Here is a 17,395-nt window from a genome sequence, read left to right on the forward strand (position 1 = left end):
TGAATAATCATGTTTGGTGTCAATGATCATGTCCCGGAATGAATGGGGAAGTTTGTATGACTCATTACTGTTGATATTGATGTGACATTTTTATGCTTCTGCGGTTAATAAAGGGGAGTTGTGAGCTGTAACAGATGTAATGTTCTCTCTCTTCTTCTTTCATAATACGTTTGGGTGTAGGTGCTGCATTGTCTCCAAAATGTTGTCACAGATGAGTTGTCTCAAGGTCCTCTTGATTACATTTCTAATTCCTGCATCTACAGATGAGTGAAACTTTTTTAAATAAATGTATTTAGTATAATTCAGAGTAATCTTGTAAACTTGTTTATTTTTGTGTTTTGTTTTGTTTTTTGTTTACACAGGTCAAATAGTCCAAAATATGATTTCCTGTGTCTTTTCTACATTTTTATAGATCTTGGATAGAGATCAGACAAAAATAAGCAGTACAGATCAGTGAGGTGGAAAACACCTACACACACATAACTGTCTGCAGTTCTTTGCAACAATGTGTTGTTGCAGTGAAATGAACAAACAAATCTATCATATCTACCTATATATAGCTCATCAATTCATTTTTGCACCAGAGGTTGTGTAGTCAGGAGAAGCAGGCATGATTTTCCATAGCTATCAAAACTGAGTTGTTTTGGAAAAATCAAGGTTAAAGTTAAAATGCAAAGTTTACAATGTTAAGCACACTTTAAAGGGCAAACTTCTCCCCATCTGTTAGAAAAATCCAGAAAAACTTTAGAGTAACACAAGTAATATCAAAAACAGAAGTGAAAACAAAATTGGCCTTTTTTTTGCCACTTTATAGGAAATTCCCTGACGCAAGTACAGATATAAAAAAGAGAATAAAGGTCATCTCTATGAAGGTTCGACCTGTATATGCGGCTCCCAGCGCTGCTCAAAATATAATTGACTCATGGAGTCAGTTATAATTATTACTAATTTTACGACATGTGATGTTGCATACTGCTAACTCAGCTTAAATAACTTCTGTGGACAGCCATCCCCCAAACTTAAAGAAAAAGACCATTTTTGTTTGGTTTATTATTTCTTTGTAATGATGCTTCTTGGAAAAAAAATATCTTATACTGTTGGAAAGTCTGTTAAATTCCCTTAGCAGCAGAGTTGAGTATTTCGGTCGAGCCCATGAAAAATGTACTAAATCTTGTCTGCCAAAGAATTTGTTCTGCTCTTGTTTGGTGTCATTTATTTGGAAATAATCAACCAAAACCAAACACAAATTTCCTTCTGTGCTAACTTTATGTGATGTGAATATTACTAGGGTGACCTACTGTGACACCACAGCTGGGAGGACACACACCATGCTGAGTGTCTAACATAAATCTTATTTTGATCTTATCTGCACTCCTGTCAGTTTTATTTGACCAGAGCAGGTTGAAATTTGGCAGCTTACACTCATGAAACAGAAGCAAGAAGAAACGTGCAAAAGTTCAGCTGCTGAAGTGAATAAATGTCAGTTACTCTGAGATAAAGTTGTATGTTTTTCTCATTATTTATCACCTTCTTTTGACTGTGACTATGTTGTGTTTTTATTGCACTATGTTGCAAGAGGAAAACTTGTGATGATGATGTTCTTGCTTGTGGTGTTTGAGAACTGCCAATGTCCATATTTTTAACCACATCTTCTTCTTTGACTCCTAACAGCTTTCAGCTGCTCCACTGTCTTCATTCACTTGTCAGAGATGGCGTCTTTAATAATCCTCCTATCTTTGTCTCTAATTGTTGCATCTACAGGTAAGTGAAACATGTTTTTATTTTCAGTAACATTATTTAAAGTAAAGAGTTATTCATTAAACTGAAGTGTTTAATGTTGAAACTGCAGATGCTGTTGACCATAGCTGGACTGGCCATCGGGCATACCAGGCATTTGTAGCCACAGCCACCCTGGGGCGCCTCTGTCAGTGCGCCCCAGGGTGACTGTGGCTACAATGTAGCTGCCATCACCAGTGTGGGAATGTGTGTGTGAATGGGTGGATGACTGGTTGTGTAAAGCGCTTTGGGGTCCTTAGGGACTAGTAAAAGCACTATATAAATACAGGCCATTTATCATTTTTCGTTTTTATGGGCCGATGGGTTTTTTTTTTCGTTTTTTTCTGTAACGGTATAAACACTGAAAGGTGGTGGATTGGCCAGATGCTGGGAGATGTGTAAAAATAACTCAATTGTTTGGTGGTGGCTATTGCGGAGCTTTCACAGATTGAGTAACATTAGCAAGTGGTGGAGGCCAGCAGGTGCAGCACGCTGGCAGGTGGATGGCGGAAAGGTGAGGCGGGAGGAGGAGAGACCCGAGGCGGCCGCCGGTGTCGGTCCGAGTGTCAGGTGAACTGAACTTCAGGTGAGAAGTTATGACCTGCAGTCTGGCTGGGCAGTAGTGGTTTTTGATACGGGCGACACGGGCTGTTGCCCGGGGCGGCATCACGGACATCGGCAAAAAAACAAAAAAATAAATAAAACAAAAAGTACAAAAAAAAAATGCTCGTACTCATGCTGCCCCGACGTCAGCCAGCGCATATTGGGAATGGCATAGGCACCGATCGGTTTTCTATCGCCCATTTGCTGGGAGTAAGGGCGTCCTTCGTTTGCGAGGTGCTCCTGCTGCTTGCTGCACAGGGAGGAGAGGGCGGGCGGCGGGGGATTCTCTGGCTGGCTGGAGCAGCATCTAATAACCAACTTGCAAAATATAACAAAATAAAAACAAAACAACAAACACGTAAACATCAGACATTATGATGCAGACTTATAATTTGCACCGATGTTTTTTCGAAATTCTATACGCGAAAAGTGAGCGTGAGAGCCCTCGGTGCGCCTGCTCACTGCTGAAGTCAAAGTAAACTTTATTGTCATCTCCGCTACATACAGTCCAGTATATAGAGACACGAGACAACGAGGCTCCAGTTACAGCAGTGCAAGTAAACAAACAATAAATATAAGAAGAGTAAGAAAATAAATATACACTTTAGGACTCGGGGTAAAGGGATCAATAACAATTTAAAATTTATAATTTACAGTTTGATGATTTAAATCGATGTTGCAAATCCAAGCCCGTTATGTATTTATGACGGGAATCCTGGGTTGTGTGAAATCCCAGAAATGCACCCTAGACAAAGTGAATCTGTGAACTAAAGTGTAGGTCTATTAGGTTATGTTGGGGTGATCCTCAAGTTGGGGGATTTGTGTTCATACTGGAGTGCAAAATTAAAACCAATGGAAGATGGACAAGAAAAGTTCAAAGCCATCAGGTCCTCAGTTTAGAAAAAAGAGAAAAGAAGAGGAGGAGAAACGAGCAAAAGATACAGGTAAGCAGATGTGTCATTCACTGAAAAAAATATGTTGTTGGATTTACTTAATTCAATGGTGGACATTTGTTGCACACAGATGTTTTGCTTTGGCAGCAACTTAAACAATTGAGTTAAATTAACACAATTTATTCATGTTCAATAAACTTGTGCAATTTGTGTTGATAAAATGTGACTTAAACATGTTTTGATGAAGTAATTTGAGCTCTTGGAATATTTTAATCCTTCACAATTTTCTCACGTTATCCCAACACGATTCAATAACTTTTACCCAATACTACTTGGTCACTTAAATACTACATGTTATCTTCAAATTACATTTTGCTATTATATTCTAGTATCAAATACACAATTTTCAAATGGAGGCCTTATAACAGATTGTATTGTTCTCTTCCAAGATGGTTGCTGGCATCCACCAGTAACCTTTCAAAACAAAATGTCTAATTTCACTGCATTGACAGTAGGTAAAGAATTAAACTGACATTACTCCTCTACTGAATCTATATAAATCAACAGTTAAATAATGTCAGTTCTTCCGTGTTCTCTGGAATCAATCACAGCAAAGAAATTGGACTGTTTCTTTTGAAAAATGTTGGGAAAGAACAATACAAAACATTCTATTTAAGGCCTCTAACGTCAAGATTCAGTTAAACAACAATTATGACTAAACAATTTGAGGTAATGTTAGTTTCCATTAACATTAAATTAGGTTACTGAATTGGCAAACACCTTCCTATTAACACTACCCATTTTACCCCAATAACTAAAGAAATTAGCACTTGCAGGTCAAAACCTTTATTCAAGAGACGCAAAAATAACATTGATACAGTGACTGTCAAAAATTACAGCACTGATCATACTGTGACATCTTGGTTCAAAACAGCACACTTAGAAATATTCAACGTTCTTTACTTCAACTGAATGAAACTGAAAATACCATTTCACACGACCCATATGGGATATTTAGACTGTATAACTGTTCACGCTACATCTCTTCACTAGTAAAAGAAAGAAAAAATACAAAGAGAAATTTAAAAATGCTGCCAAACAGACAAACAGAACTTGTACAGAGCAAAAGGAAAAACAAACAACAACAAAAAACGGCTCGTCCTCATGGCAGTTGCAGAGTATATAAAAATGAACCCTGCGATCCGTTCCTGGAATTGAGCTTCAAAAATGCAGCAGAACAAGTGTGAGATTTAAATGTCCTCTCACCTAGAGCTGGTCACCTCACATGCATAACAGTGAGCTTCGTTGCAGGAGCAGTTTTGTCTTAGTTGTGAGCTTTTCTTGAGAGCTGAGTTGCATCCAACTCCATTACCACCCATTGAATCACCTCAAAAGTGTAGCAGAGTTGTGATGGGTAACTCATGTTGAAGGAATAAAAAAGGTCCAAACAGCATGGCTACTGCAAAGGTCACGTTATCCAGATCTTGAAGAACAACATCAGAAAAGTCATTGCCTGGTGCATCCTCTGGAGACAGATGTTCATTGTGGTTTTCTCAATCTGTGCAGTGGCCTCAGTCAAGTCCTGGTTAAACACAAAACATTTCTTTAAGATTCCTTTTTAAACTCATCTCTTTTGAATCTACCAGTTCTAATGTTAGAGTAATTTAAACCAATGCAAGCAACATAGTAAATAGCTATAGCCAAAGAGTGGCCTGCCATGCTGCCATTCATGGTCTAACAGAGTTTCTAAGAGAGGGTGAAAAACATAATAATTTCAAATGCTTTACATTAGTTTTTGTTAGAAAGACACCGGCCCATCAGAAATCCAGGTTATGTCACTCAGAAGATGTTAGAATTTAGACTTTCAGCCCCACAATTTGGTTAGCTGTTGGTCAGTTGGTCATTTTTTCAAACAAAAGCTAATATAAATATTGGTGGGATTTTCCTTTGTTCATTAGAATGACAAATTTAAAGTTTTTTCACACTGATGTGACCCCTAATACAGGGGTGGGGATGGGGCCTCAAGGGCCGGCGGCCGAGTTCACTACCAGGCCTCATGTGAACTTCAAATTATTAAAGAGGACTACTGGTCCTAACCAGTCCAATGAGGATCAAGTGGATAACTAAATGCATTTTTAAATGTTGCAAAGCCACAATCTACTCATAAAACACTCACCATGAACTCCTGCACCAAGATGTTACAATTGTCTTTCACACAGATGCGGAGCACTTTGATGAGGGACTCCGAGCATTAATGTCATCCTTGACTATTATAACAAAGAAAACAGAGATTTGTGAACTTTTCAGTAGCACAGAAGAAAATGATCCCAGACAAAAACTCTTGACTTTTTAAACCAGTCAACATGCAACACCAGCATCTACAAAGCAATATCAAAAGTTCCTGTTTGACATCAACTTTATGGATATATAGTTTCCAGAACATTTATTTTTAAAAAAAGATAATTTTTTCTCAGTGGGCCAGTAAATGCATGACGAAAATTATGGCATCCTTTTAGTGGAATCATTACTCACAGGTAATAGTTGACTGTTTCAATGGATGCAGCATAAAAATCTTTTACTGACCTAATGCAATACATATACACTTTGTAGTTAAAGAATTTTAAAGTTCTTACTGTCATTATGGCCGCTACATCCTTTAGCTTTGTGCCCTGTTCCCCCGATCACTTTGCAAACACTTTCAGCAGACTGTCAGAGAAAAACTCAGCTCCGTCAGAAACCTTGACTGTAAAGGCATGGTTGGGATGCACTGGAATGCTGCATTTTATCTGAAATGACATAAAATTATTTTGAAATAACAGCAGGCACTGTGCTTGGTTAATCAGTAATGTTTTGTTGAATAAAAACTGTGTTTCCAGATCTTATGGGATTAAAAAAAATCCAAAGATGTTTGTTTCTGATTTGCAACCCAACAACCCACAAGTTACAACCTCATTTCAGTTCAAGTGTGCATTAATGTGAGTCCAGTAATCACCTTTCTGGCAATACATACAGGTATAAGTTAAACCTATGGCAGATTTTGGATCTCTCAGTTGTATTAATAGGGTGAGTATGCATGCACCTAATAATTATAAAAAACCTATTATAATTAAGTTACAGAAACGAAAATAGAATATACTTTCTTACCATAACACCTTGAACCCACAATCCATCAGCTGACTCCTGGTGAAATGCAGAATAGAGGTCATCTCTCAATGTGCAGCAAAAAAAACAAAAACAAAAGGACAGCAGGTGAGGGCAGGAGGGGTAGGGATGTAAGCTAGCATAATGCCGCTGATGATATTAGCTAAAGCTGTTCAATGTCCAAAATCTCACTAACACCACGGTGCAGTAAATACACAATGTAACTGAAGAGTCAGTTGACAAATCTATTCACACAGAAAACCAAATTATGTTATGAGTGCCTCGTAATTAGGTTTAATGTGATATTACGGCTCTTGTGCCAAAGACAAATTCAAATGAAAAAGCGCCAATTCTTTGACAACAGATAAAACAGCAAATAAGCTAACGGCTCTTTTTTAGCATGTTACATGGCGACACTCTAGACGTTTAACTACATTTGGCTGAATTATGGTAAAAATGAATTCAAAAAATCAAGACATACCAAAAACGTAGAGTTGGCTGCTCGACTTGACTGAGATGGATGCCTTTTTTAAACCACGATCCAAAGCCCGCGAGATGAAATCACGCGTGGTTTCACGAGATTTAACGTTGCTATCTTATTGACTTACGTCACCTGAACATGATATGAACAATTTAATACACCCTTTCTGCATATCATGTAGTTTTTACACTATATAGTTACATTTAACTTTAAAACATGAGGCAATTGTGTTAAATGCATGCAAGATGCTTACATAAATCCAAGAGATGGCCAGTCCCTTTTTTTCAGTGTTGGATAATGGCAGGTCATCCTGAAACAACCAGAATCAGAATACTTTATTAATCCCTAAGGAAATTATGTGGGTTACAGTTGCTCCAAGAAGAAATGGTAAAAATAGCAACAGTAACAGACTAAACTCCAAACAATACATTATGTTACAGGTTTTAATATTAATTAGACATTGTCAATTGTTGATTTGTCCTGTTCTCATATGACGAATTATTATGGCTGTTTGGTAGCAGTTTGCATACAACTCTCTCTTCTTGTGTGTGTGTGTGTGTGTGTGTGTGTGTGTGTGTGCGTTTCTCTGGCAAAATTCAGTATGGATTGGGGGGCAGAGGGAGTGTTCGCCCAGGGCGCCAAACAGGCTACACTGTAAAAAAAAAAACGTTGCTAAAACTTAAAAACTCAAGGCAACCGACTGCATTTACGTTTTTAGGTTCTGATGGATAACTTATAATTTCAAGTTTAGGTGATAAGTTGCTTTAGCTAATGTTTTTGTGTTGACAAAATTAATAATTGTCCTTTTTCTCAACTCATATTTTATTGTTTTTGCAACGTATTTCCTAAAGTTTACACAAGGTATTAGTTTTAGTTTTGGCAACGTATTTCCTAAAGTTTACACAAGGTATTAGTTTTAGTTTTGGCAACGTATTTCCTAAAGTTTACACAAGGTATTAGTTTTAGTTTTGGCAACGTATTTCCTAAAGTTTACACAAGGTATTAGCTTTCGTTTTGGCAACGTATTTCCTAAAGTTTACACAACATATTTTTTTTGTTTTGCCAATCAATTTCCTAAAGTTTAGAAAAAGTATCTTTCATAGTTTTCATGAGGTGCTCCCTGTTGTACCAATGAATGTTTACAGTTGATTTTCAAATAACTTTGTGTTCAAACACAACTGCACCACTGACAATGTTGACTTTTGAGATCAGCCATTTTTAACATACTGACAACATTCAGCCACAAATAAAGTCCTTCCAAAAACACAAAAAAAGTCAAATTTTTGTAACAAATGTTACTCATCCAATTTTAAAGGTGGTGTTGTCAGACAGAATATCAAACCTATCTTGATAGTCACTAACAAACAGATTCAAAACATCAGATGGCAGGATGTGAACAACTTCCTGGTTTCCATACAGCTAACAACTTTCAAACAAATTTTTCCACCACTTGTCTTTTAATAGTAATGGTATCAACACTCCAATTTCCTGTGAAGTTCAGTATCGCGCCACATTTGTTATAAAACTAATACAAATGTACCTAAAACCAGATTATAAAAATTGTTTAAAACAGCTCAAGTTAGAATAAAACCTTTCAACATTTTATAATAACATGTTATACATGAAATCTGCAATCAGCCATGCAAGCTACATTAAGTAAAGTTAGAACAGAAGACATTGATTCAGAACTTTCTGCACCTTACCGTTTTCTTAAAGACAGAAATTAACTTTTTTCAGAGCAACTTGCCACGAAACCCAAAAACAGTAAATCAAAACAAATTGCCATTCTGTTTTACACAAGTTGCATTTGAGTTGAACATGTTGTCAAATAGGTTAGACTTTGGTTAAGAGCTTGGTTTTGAAGCTTCTTATCCTCTGGGAACAGGTAGATGTCAACTCCATAAAAATGTGTTGCACAGCTTCAAATGTGTACTTGAGTTCTTTGGGAAACTCCATGTTGAGCCCATAAAGTAGGCCAAACAAGTAGGCAAAGGCAGTGGGAAGGTCTGGCAGATCATCAAGAATAATGCCCTCTTCCAAAACAATGGCAGTGTTGACCACTGTGGACTGCGAGTTGGGTCCCACGTAGTCCTCCAGAACAGTGAGGATGCCCACCGTAACACCTCGGGTTGCCCTCTCTACTTGATCTGTATCCTATGCATAAAAAACAACAACAACAGTACATACAAGTCTCTGAAAACCAAAACTGAAGATTGAGTAGATTTGCATACTCACCAGACATGTTAAGAAGAGTTTGGTCTCGTCGTCGCGAACAAATATCGGTAACCCTTCCAAACTGATGGTTCGTCGATGCTGGACTATGTTTGAGACCTAAAACAAGGAAATCAAATAAGACTCAGTCTCATTTATAAACCTACCATTTTGTTTTTAAAACACATTAAGTGTTGTTGCTCAAAATACAGCCTTAAGAAATAAGATGTTGAAATGAGTTATTACAGATAATTGGTCATGTTTTTGTCAGTTTTTTTTATTTATTTATTTTTTTAAGTAATTTTGATGTGCAACAAATGTAGCACACTTATTACAACATTTATAACAAAAAGTGCCATGAGTGGGATGAGAGTTGAACTGTCTGTCATTACCTGCAATCTGCCAAACACAGCGCTGCTTGTTAGCTTATAATCCCATTCAGGACACACTTTTTGAAAACTAACAATTTTTACATCAATTTAGTAAATATTTAATAAAGTATCTTTCGTTACAGTGGGAACTTCAGGTTCCTCATAAACCAGACACAAATACATTTTTATATATTACCTGTTCATCAAACTTCTGCAACAGGGAATCCATGTCATTGCGGAAAGCAGCTTTTCTAATTCGATACAGCTTAATCAGCCGAAGTGAGTAAGTGTCGAGGGCAGTCATGAAGGTCCCCATGAGATCCTTGGTGGTAATGCGTGAGAATTCCGCACAAATCTACAAAGCAACAAAAAAAATATAGAAGAAAACTTTTAAAGGTACATTATATAAAAATCACATTGTTTTCAAATTTGGTTAAAAGAGCTTAATTTCAAAACATTTAGTTAGTCTCGGTTGATCTATTGGTCAGGCCTTGATTGGATTTTTTTTCTTTTAGTGGTAGTGGTGGTACAAATTATAACTGACGTATTAAAAAAAAACAAAAAAAAAACAAGAAAAATCTGATCGGCAGATTTTACAGTAAGTCTATAGAATACCTAATCAAATGTTGATAAGACAAAATAATGGTTTCAATTGTTACAGGATGTATTGCAGAAAAGAAATAAATCAATAAATTGTATTTTAAATTCATTGAAAAAATTCCATTAATTTTATAGTTATGTAGAAATGAAGTAAGAATAACATCCTGTGGTCAAATTTGTATACTTTCATAACACGTAAGTGACTTTCTCAATCCTGTTCTGTGAGTTTCATGGCTGTTGCCCGCTAAGGGTCAGCACCAAAAGATTCTAGATGCCCAGTGAAGACAAGTCATTGCGGCGACCGTGGTTCAGGGGGTTGGGAAGCTCATCTGTAACCGGAAGGATGCTGGTTCTATCCCCAGCTCTCTCTGTCCTGGTCGTTGTGTCCTTGGGCAAGACCCTTTACCCCACCGCTTACTGGTGTTGGCCAGAGGGCCCAGTGGCGCGATATGGCAGCGTCACTTCTGTCAGTCTACCCCAGGGCAGCTGTGGCTACAACTGTGGTTTCCCTGCACCGATGTGTGAATGTGAGAGTGAGTGAGTGAGTAGTGGAATTATAAAGCGCTTTGGGTGCCCAGAGAAGAGCGAAATAAAAGCAATCCGTTATTATACACAGCAAGTTGACAAGTAAATAGATTTCACTTCAATAGAGTTCATATTTTTAGAGCCAAGTATTTTTTTATATTTTACCACTAGCATTGTTAGCTCAACGGTAGCCTTCAACCTTTTCTACAAGATATTGGAGTGATACAAACAGATGCTTCTCAAGGGCACAAGAAATGGAGCTCACGTTCATTTACTCACCCAGACAAGTTTCGAGGCATTTGGAGTTGTTCAGAAGGAATTGTAAAGGTCCTATATCATGTAAAATCAACTTTTTGGAGCTTTTAAACACATTTTAATGTTATTTCCTTAGATTAAAATCCCTCCAGAGTGGTTTTTGGCTTAATTCAGGCATTTCTTAGTTGTCTCAGTGAATCCTTTCCCCATAACCGTGGCTCAGCTCTCTCTTGCAAAACGACTGACTCGTAACATTGGGATTAAAATTTCTTTCTAACAACTCCAAATGCCTTGAAATTTTTCTGGGTGAATAAATGAACGTTTTCAATTTTAGAAATAAGACCACACTGGGGAAAAAGGGAAGAAGAAAAAAACGGAAGTTTTCCTTTAAATATTTAAGAGATTATCTTACCTGTTCTTTCAAGAAGAGAGCTGGCCATCTGAGCTGCATTTCCTTGACCAAGGGCTGCATCTCCACAACTTCTTTCCTCCTGAGAGAGAATGTGATGTCCATCTTTTGGGTGATGAGTGCCATGTTCTTATCCGTCTTCTTCACCTTTTGGTTCTGTTGAGATAATTAATGGGTTGGTTTTGAAAAGTGCATCATTTATATTTTTAATTACATCATCATCTGCCTCAATGTTCTGTTAAGCAAGCACCTGTTTGATTCTTTGAAATGAATGAACCTGAGAAAATTTTAAAATGTCACTAATTTCCTCAATAATTCTCTGCAAAGCACTTTTAGAAACATGTAACAATGTTTGCATGCATAGAAAAAGTCTAGCTATTTTATGTTCAAGACATTGGTAATCTACAAACTCATTGTCCTCTTTATCACTTGATGCTACACCTGAACCACTTGGTAATGTCTCTGGCTCCTGAGAGGTATTTAAGGATTTATCAGGGGAGCTACTTTCACTAGGACATGCATTTGCATGAGAAATCAGTCTAATACAGTTTTTTATATCTTTTGAGTTTTTGTGCTTTCTGCTTGTGTGTGACGTAAAGGTTGTTAAATTGTTGGTAGCATAGTCACATTTTTGGAAAGGACAGGATACAGTCTGATTTTTTTAAGTGCCTTAAAATATGTGAAATAAATGTATGCTGTGAGCAGTTTTCCTTAAATTCACAAAAATCACAAAAAAATGTTGAGATCTCCTGCCTTTTCTTAGCCCTGTTGTGTGATCTGCTGAGGTGAGACTTCAATGCCCCTCGTGTCCTGAACGAACAGACGCAGTCACTGTAAACACAGGGCAAATGAAATCCTCTTCTATGTCGTAGCTGGTGATGTCTTAAGAGTACTTCTTGGCTTGAACAGACAAAAGAGCAGAACTGGCACTGCATACAAAAGCTATAATGAGAAGAGAGGAGAGGACAGTGTCAACAATTCAAAAGAAACCTGAATTAATCTCAAATTACCAAAGTTACATTACCTGATAATGTGTTTGGGGCGGGGGGCAGGCACTCCTGTTCTGATTCCTCTCCTTACCAACTCCTCATCAGTCCCTCATAAATCAGGACAAGCAGTGGTCTGGAGTTGGCTTTTAATTCTCTAAATAAATAAAAATAGCAATTAGTTTTAAAATAAAATACCAGCTTCCTGACATTACTTAAGAATTTTTTTCTCCTGTCCTAATTTTTTTGGCTCACTAAAGTGAGCTGATTCTGCCTTGTAAAATGCCATGTGAAACACAGTAAAACAAATAATTTACAAAACATACATTACATCAAATGTTTAATTTATTTAATTTATTATTAACAAATTGTATTCTACATGGAATGCACCAACAGTATACTGGGATGTATTATGTAAGCCAAGGATAATTTTGTGTGATTGGTTTTACAACTTAGAATGACAAACATTGGATTGAGAGTATGAGTGGGATAAAACTCCTGAAGCATCTGTTTAAATTATCAGTGCATTTATTAATGGTGCTCCATAAATAAACCAAAACAATGTTGTTTTGTGCATAACAAAAAGCTCACAATTGTGCAGTCAAAATGTAAAATAAAAGATGCTGAGCATAATAACAAAGACAGATTTCGCAGCTGCTCTGTTTCCAAGTTCTACTGCGCAACTGACAGCCTGGAGTTTGAAATCCTCTTTGTAACCGTGTCTCTTACAGGCGCCATTTATGGTCCTTACACGCATAATATGGTAATATTACGTTGAAGCAGAGTACGTAATGCTCCAACAATCCATCAAGCAGTGCAGCTTCATAGCTTACCAAAGTCGTACCAAAACATTTTTTGACATATTTTTTTAAGCTGTGTACCACATAAAATTGGTTCGAGGTCAGTAAGCACAACCAGAATTCATACATAAGGCAGACTGTCGATTTTTGAGATGAAAGGATTTTAGGCCGTGCGTCAACGCGTTAGCCCGGTTAGCTCACTAACGCCACCCAGCCCCACGCACGGGGTGATCCGCGGTAACTAGTTAACGGAGATTTGCCCCGTTAATGCAGTTATGGCATTAACTTTACGCTGACAGTACTAAAATAGTAATCTTCAAATGTTTTCTTTTTACCGACCAGCTCCTCTTTGATAGCTGCCGTGTCCATCTTGTCGTTGCCTGCAGGTGAAGCGATGGGGGAGGGGGAGTTGTGTTCAGTGAAGGAGAGAGGCGGAGTAACACAGCGTAGAGACAAAAGTGGACGAAAGAGAGGCAAACTTGCGGCTCCACGAGTATAATGATAATGTAGACTATATCGATATAAACTATATTGTCACATCTCATATTTCATTTAGTGGAGCTCGCTGGCCATGAGGACTCCACCACCCCGTTCACACAGAAACTAAAGCACACATTTTATTGGCTAGATGTGATTCGAACAAATTAAACGACATGGCAGCAGGCGCCCCCGAACTTTATTTTATTTTATTTTATTTAAATAGCGGTGGGGGGTTGCTGCCGTTGGTCATGAGTGAGCCAGCCTATTTTGTTTCGTTCGGTGGTATGGCGGCCACAGACTGCACTTCATGAAATACGCATAGGGGGTGTCGCGGAGGCTTGTCAGATATGAGCGCGCCTCTTTAGTAGCGAAGTTTGTCGGATTTTCATTGTTTTGTGACATGGCACGTAGTTTGTGACATGGAATCTTAAATGATATAGTAAACACATACCCATAAGCCACAAGGCTTCTTAGCCAAGAAAGTAATGCTATGCTAAGTTTCGGAAAAATACGAAGAACTTCAGTTGTGATATTTCTAACAGACAAATTGAGACTGTTCAAACATATACTGTCTGATATAATAAAAGAAACATTACTTGCCTTTAGAAACTTGAGATGAACGATCTATCCAGCTCCTAGCCTCACGTTCTCATTAAGGCAGACGGGCAGGTGGCTTTCAGTCCTTGCAAAAGCGCAATGTAGACCCCGTAGCATCCAAAAATATGAGATGCGCATGCGTACTCAGGCACAGAAAGGCGCCAACAGCTTCAACTCATGTAAAACTTGAATTCATTCATTTTGCCAGCAATAAATTTCATCTGAGACCAACTTTTGCTCCAAAACGTTAAATGATTAGTTGAAACCCTTAATGTATTTGAGTTTATGGGCCAACTGAACTTTTATTGTTGAATTGTGAAAGAAATGACTGTAAGCTCAACAACTGCAAGTTTGATTTTTTACAGTGTAGTATCTGCAGACAAACCGCAAACCGCCACTGTATATGGTTCAGATATAAACCAAGTTTAGGTGGAGTTTATTTTCGTTATGCTGACTTTTTTACAGTCAGTTACAATAACTCGTACTGCGTACTAGCTAGCATGATGGAGTTTATATACAGCTAGGCGGGTGCTATGATGTTAATGATGTTGAAATTTATTTTATTCATAAGGTTAATTAGTTTCCAACCGTCCCGTAAAAAAACGGAATCGTCTCGTATTCAGAGAAAATATTCGTATTGAGCTGAAAAGGAACACGATTTGTCCCGGACTTCAGCTAGAATGGAAAAAGACACAAAGCTGGATTTATTCTGTGTCTTTATGCTGCAGCTGTTTCTTCTTCTCTCATTCTCTCTCCCCTGTTGTTATTTCAATCATGAAACTGATCATTGATCAGCTGATCAGCTTTTCTCTCTTGTTTGTTTATCGCCCACTTTGCGCCAGAAAGAGGAAACCAGCGGTTAAACAACAGCAGCACGTTTAAGCTTGATCAGCTGTTGTTAGAATTTATTTAATATTAATTTCTAGTATCAGCTGATGTTTGCTGGAGCCACAGCTGCAAAAATGCTGCTGGTCATGATGTCGGTTTGGTTATCTGGTGAGAGGGAAACATGAAGATGAAACCAGGAGATGTCCTTACTGAATCATCAGAGCTGTGATGAAGAAACAGGTTTACCTTTTAGGTGACATGAATGAGTTGAAGGGAAGTTATGAACTGTTTCTGAGAGACAAATAACACCAGGATCCTTTTTTAGGTAGCTGACAGCTGGTAACTGTGCAGGTGCGGATCTAGCAAAGTGTTGCCAGGGGGCCAGGTAGGGCATTAACAGGGAGAGGGGGACACAAAGAAATACTTTCTTATTCTCATTTAAAATGTCTCGCTTTTAACAAATAATTATCTGAATCTTACAACAAACTTTTTCATCTGATGTAAAATGTATAGAAATCCATTATTGCACATAGTAATTTTTTTTAGGGTCCCAACATAATTTCTTCAGAAGTAGCTAAGTACTGTATATGATGCCAGTATTTTCCCACATTTTCTAGATACTTTACCAGTACTTTGTGTAAAATGCCATCAAAAAGTCAATTAAGTTTTCTTCTTTCTCACCTGTCTTTCTGTCTCCTTTCACTTTTTAAAGGTTGCCATGTTAGAAAAAATATTTTTCCCTACCATGCTGTTTATTGATGTTGTAAATGAATATTTTATGAAAATATATCTACGTCTGTCATTTATTATTTTTTAATATTCAGTAATGATCATGTCTCACCTCTAGTCTTCTCTGTCTTAATTTCAGGTTTCCACCATATGTTGTAGATAGTTCAGGAAGTTAACTCGACCAAGCAGTCTTGGGGTTTCTGTACTGTTTAGAATACCAGAATAGGGAGGATGGTGTAGTTTATTAGATTGATACATATACCAACAAGACAGTGTACATCACTGTGACAACAGTGTTTGCTTTCATTCAAAGGCTTTATAGTTTTTCCTATAATACCCGCTGGGCCAGTCTCTAGTCAAAATGCCTGGGCCGATTTTTTGTCCCAGTCCAGCCCTGCTGTTGACAGTGGTGGGGCGATATTTGATCAGAAATTAAAAAGCAGTGCAAATAATTTGTGTGGAAACCTATGATTTTCAGGCTTATGTTCAGCTCTCATACAGACTGAACACTGAAAAGTGTCTGCATAACAGGTTAAGGAGTCCTAACTGAAATGGTGATCAAATTTGAGCAAAAAGCAAAGATGCTGAAACAAAGCTACTCATTATGAAGACTACAAAGTCCGAGTGTCACCTGAATAAATATGTAAGCTGCTGATATTTCAATCTTTGGCTTTTGATCTGTTCTTGAATTGCTGAATGTTGAGAATAAACATTTATAGACTGAAAACGTGCAAACTTCACAGACATTCTCTCATAGTCAGTCTTTCTAACTGTGGCTTGTATTAGTCAGCAGCCCTGGCACATTACTGCACTTTGAAGTTGAAACAAGAAGCTGTAGACTTCAGCCTTGAAGGGAATTCTGATGTAGATGATCAGGTTCATACACACGGGTATAAATTTGATGCTCTGAATCCTTTCTATTCCATTTATTTGGTTAATGGTACTTTTCACTCTGAAACAGTGATGCTTATTTGCTTAATGAAAAACTGGATCAGAACAGAATGAGCATCATCCGACATGCAGTGAAAGTAAAAGTGAGGAGATCTAGTTTAAATGTTGTTTGCACTACAGAATGTTTCAAGATGATGTGAAGGATAAAAATAGTGTAGTAAGAGTCAGATATATGCACCCTCTTTACAACAGCCAAAACAGAAAAACAGCTTAGCTCAATACATTATATCACTGAATAGCTCAAATAAAGTAAACAGTTCAGTAAATATGGTACAGCAGCTTCTCACCTGTAGCATGTCAGTCCTGTTTCTTTTCAATCAAATGGTCTAATGGTCAGTTTGTAGAACATCAGTGCACCAGATGCTTTGTTTTCTCTGGTTTAGTTCAGCAGAGCTCAGGTCTCTCTGTAGCCTCACTGTGTTCGGCTGCTGTGCTGAATGTTTCCTTTAATGTCTCTGTACTGTGTTGTTTCCTCTTTTAGACCAGACAAACATCACAGCTGAGTCTGGGCAGAACATCTCACTGACATGTCAAGCTCCAAATAATAATAAGCAGATCTTGGCTGTTCAGTGGAGCAGAGCTGACCTGAAGCAAGAATATGTGCTTTTGTACAGAGATGAGGTTTTTGTTCCGGACAACCAGCATCCAGCTTTTAAGAGGACAGACAGATGAAGGATGGAGACATGTCTTTGATTCTGAAGGATGTGACGATTGATGACACTGGAACATACGAGTGTCGCGTCTTCAGGAGAGGAACAA

The 17,395-nt window shown here is 37.8% G+C and overlaps 1 protein-coding gene across 1 annotated transcript; it reads right to left on the reverse strand.

Moving 5' to 3' along the window:
* Positions 1–8,727: 8,727 nt before the first annotated feature.
* Positions 8,728–13,420, reverse strand: LOC113014612 (uncharacterized). Its single transcript, XM_026156275.1, has 7 exons — positions 13,391–13,420; positions 12,290–12,408; positions 12,019–12,207; positions 11,269–11,421; positions 9,673–9,831; positions 9,130–9,225; positions 8,728–9,048 (listed from the first exon to the last, which is right to left on the reverse strand). The coding sequence occupies exons 4-7, from the start codon at positions 11,389–11,391 to the stop codon at positions 8,728–8,730; spliced, it is 699 nt and encodes a 232-aa protein (XP_026012060.1). The 5' UTR covers positions 11,392–11,421; positions 12,019–12,207; positions 12,290–12,408; positions 13,391–13,420.
* Between the last annotated feature and the right edge of the window lie 3,975 nt (positions 13,421–17,395).

The sequence above is a fragment of the Astatotilapia calliptera genome, chromosome 3 (assembly GCF_900246225.1).
Source record: "Astatotilapia calliptera chromosome 3, fAstCal1.2, whole genome shotgun sequence".
NCBI classification, from domain to species: Eukaryota; Metazoa; Chordata; class Actinopteri; order Cichliformes; family Cichlidae; genus Astatotilapia; species Astatotilapia calliptera.

Coding starts and splice junctions, on each gene's coding strand:
- LOC113014612 (XM_026156275.1), bottom strand. CDS start 11,391: ATGGCACTCATCACCCAAAAGATGGACATCACATTCTCTCTCAGGAGG. Junction 9,832..11,268: donor CTCTCTTCTTGAAAGAACAG/GTAAGATAATCT, acceptor GTTGCTTTGTAG/ATTTGTGCGGAATTCTCACG. Junction 9,226..9,672: donor TGCAGAAGTTTGATGAACAG/GTAATATATAAA, acceptor TCCTTGTTTTAG/GTCTCAAACATAGTCCAGCA.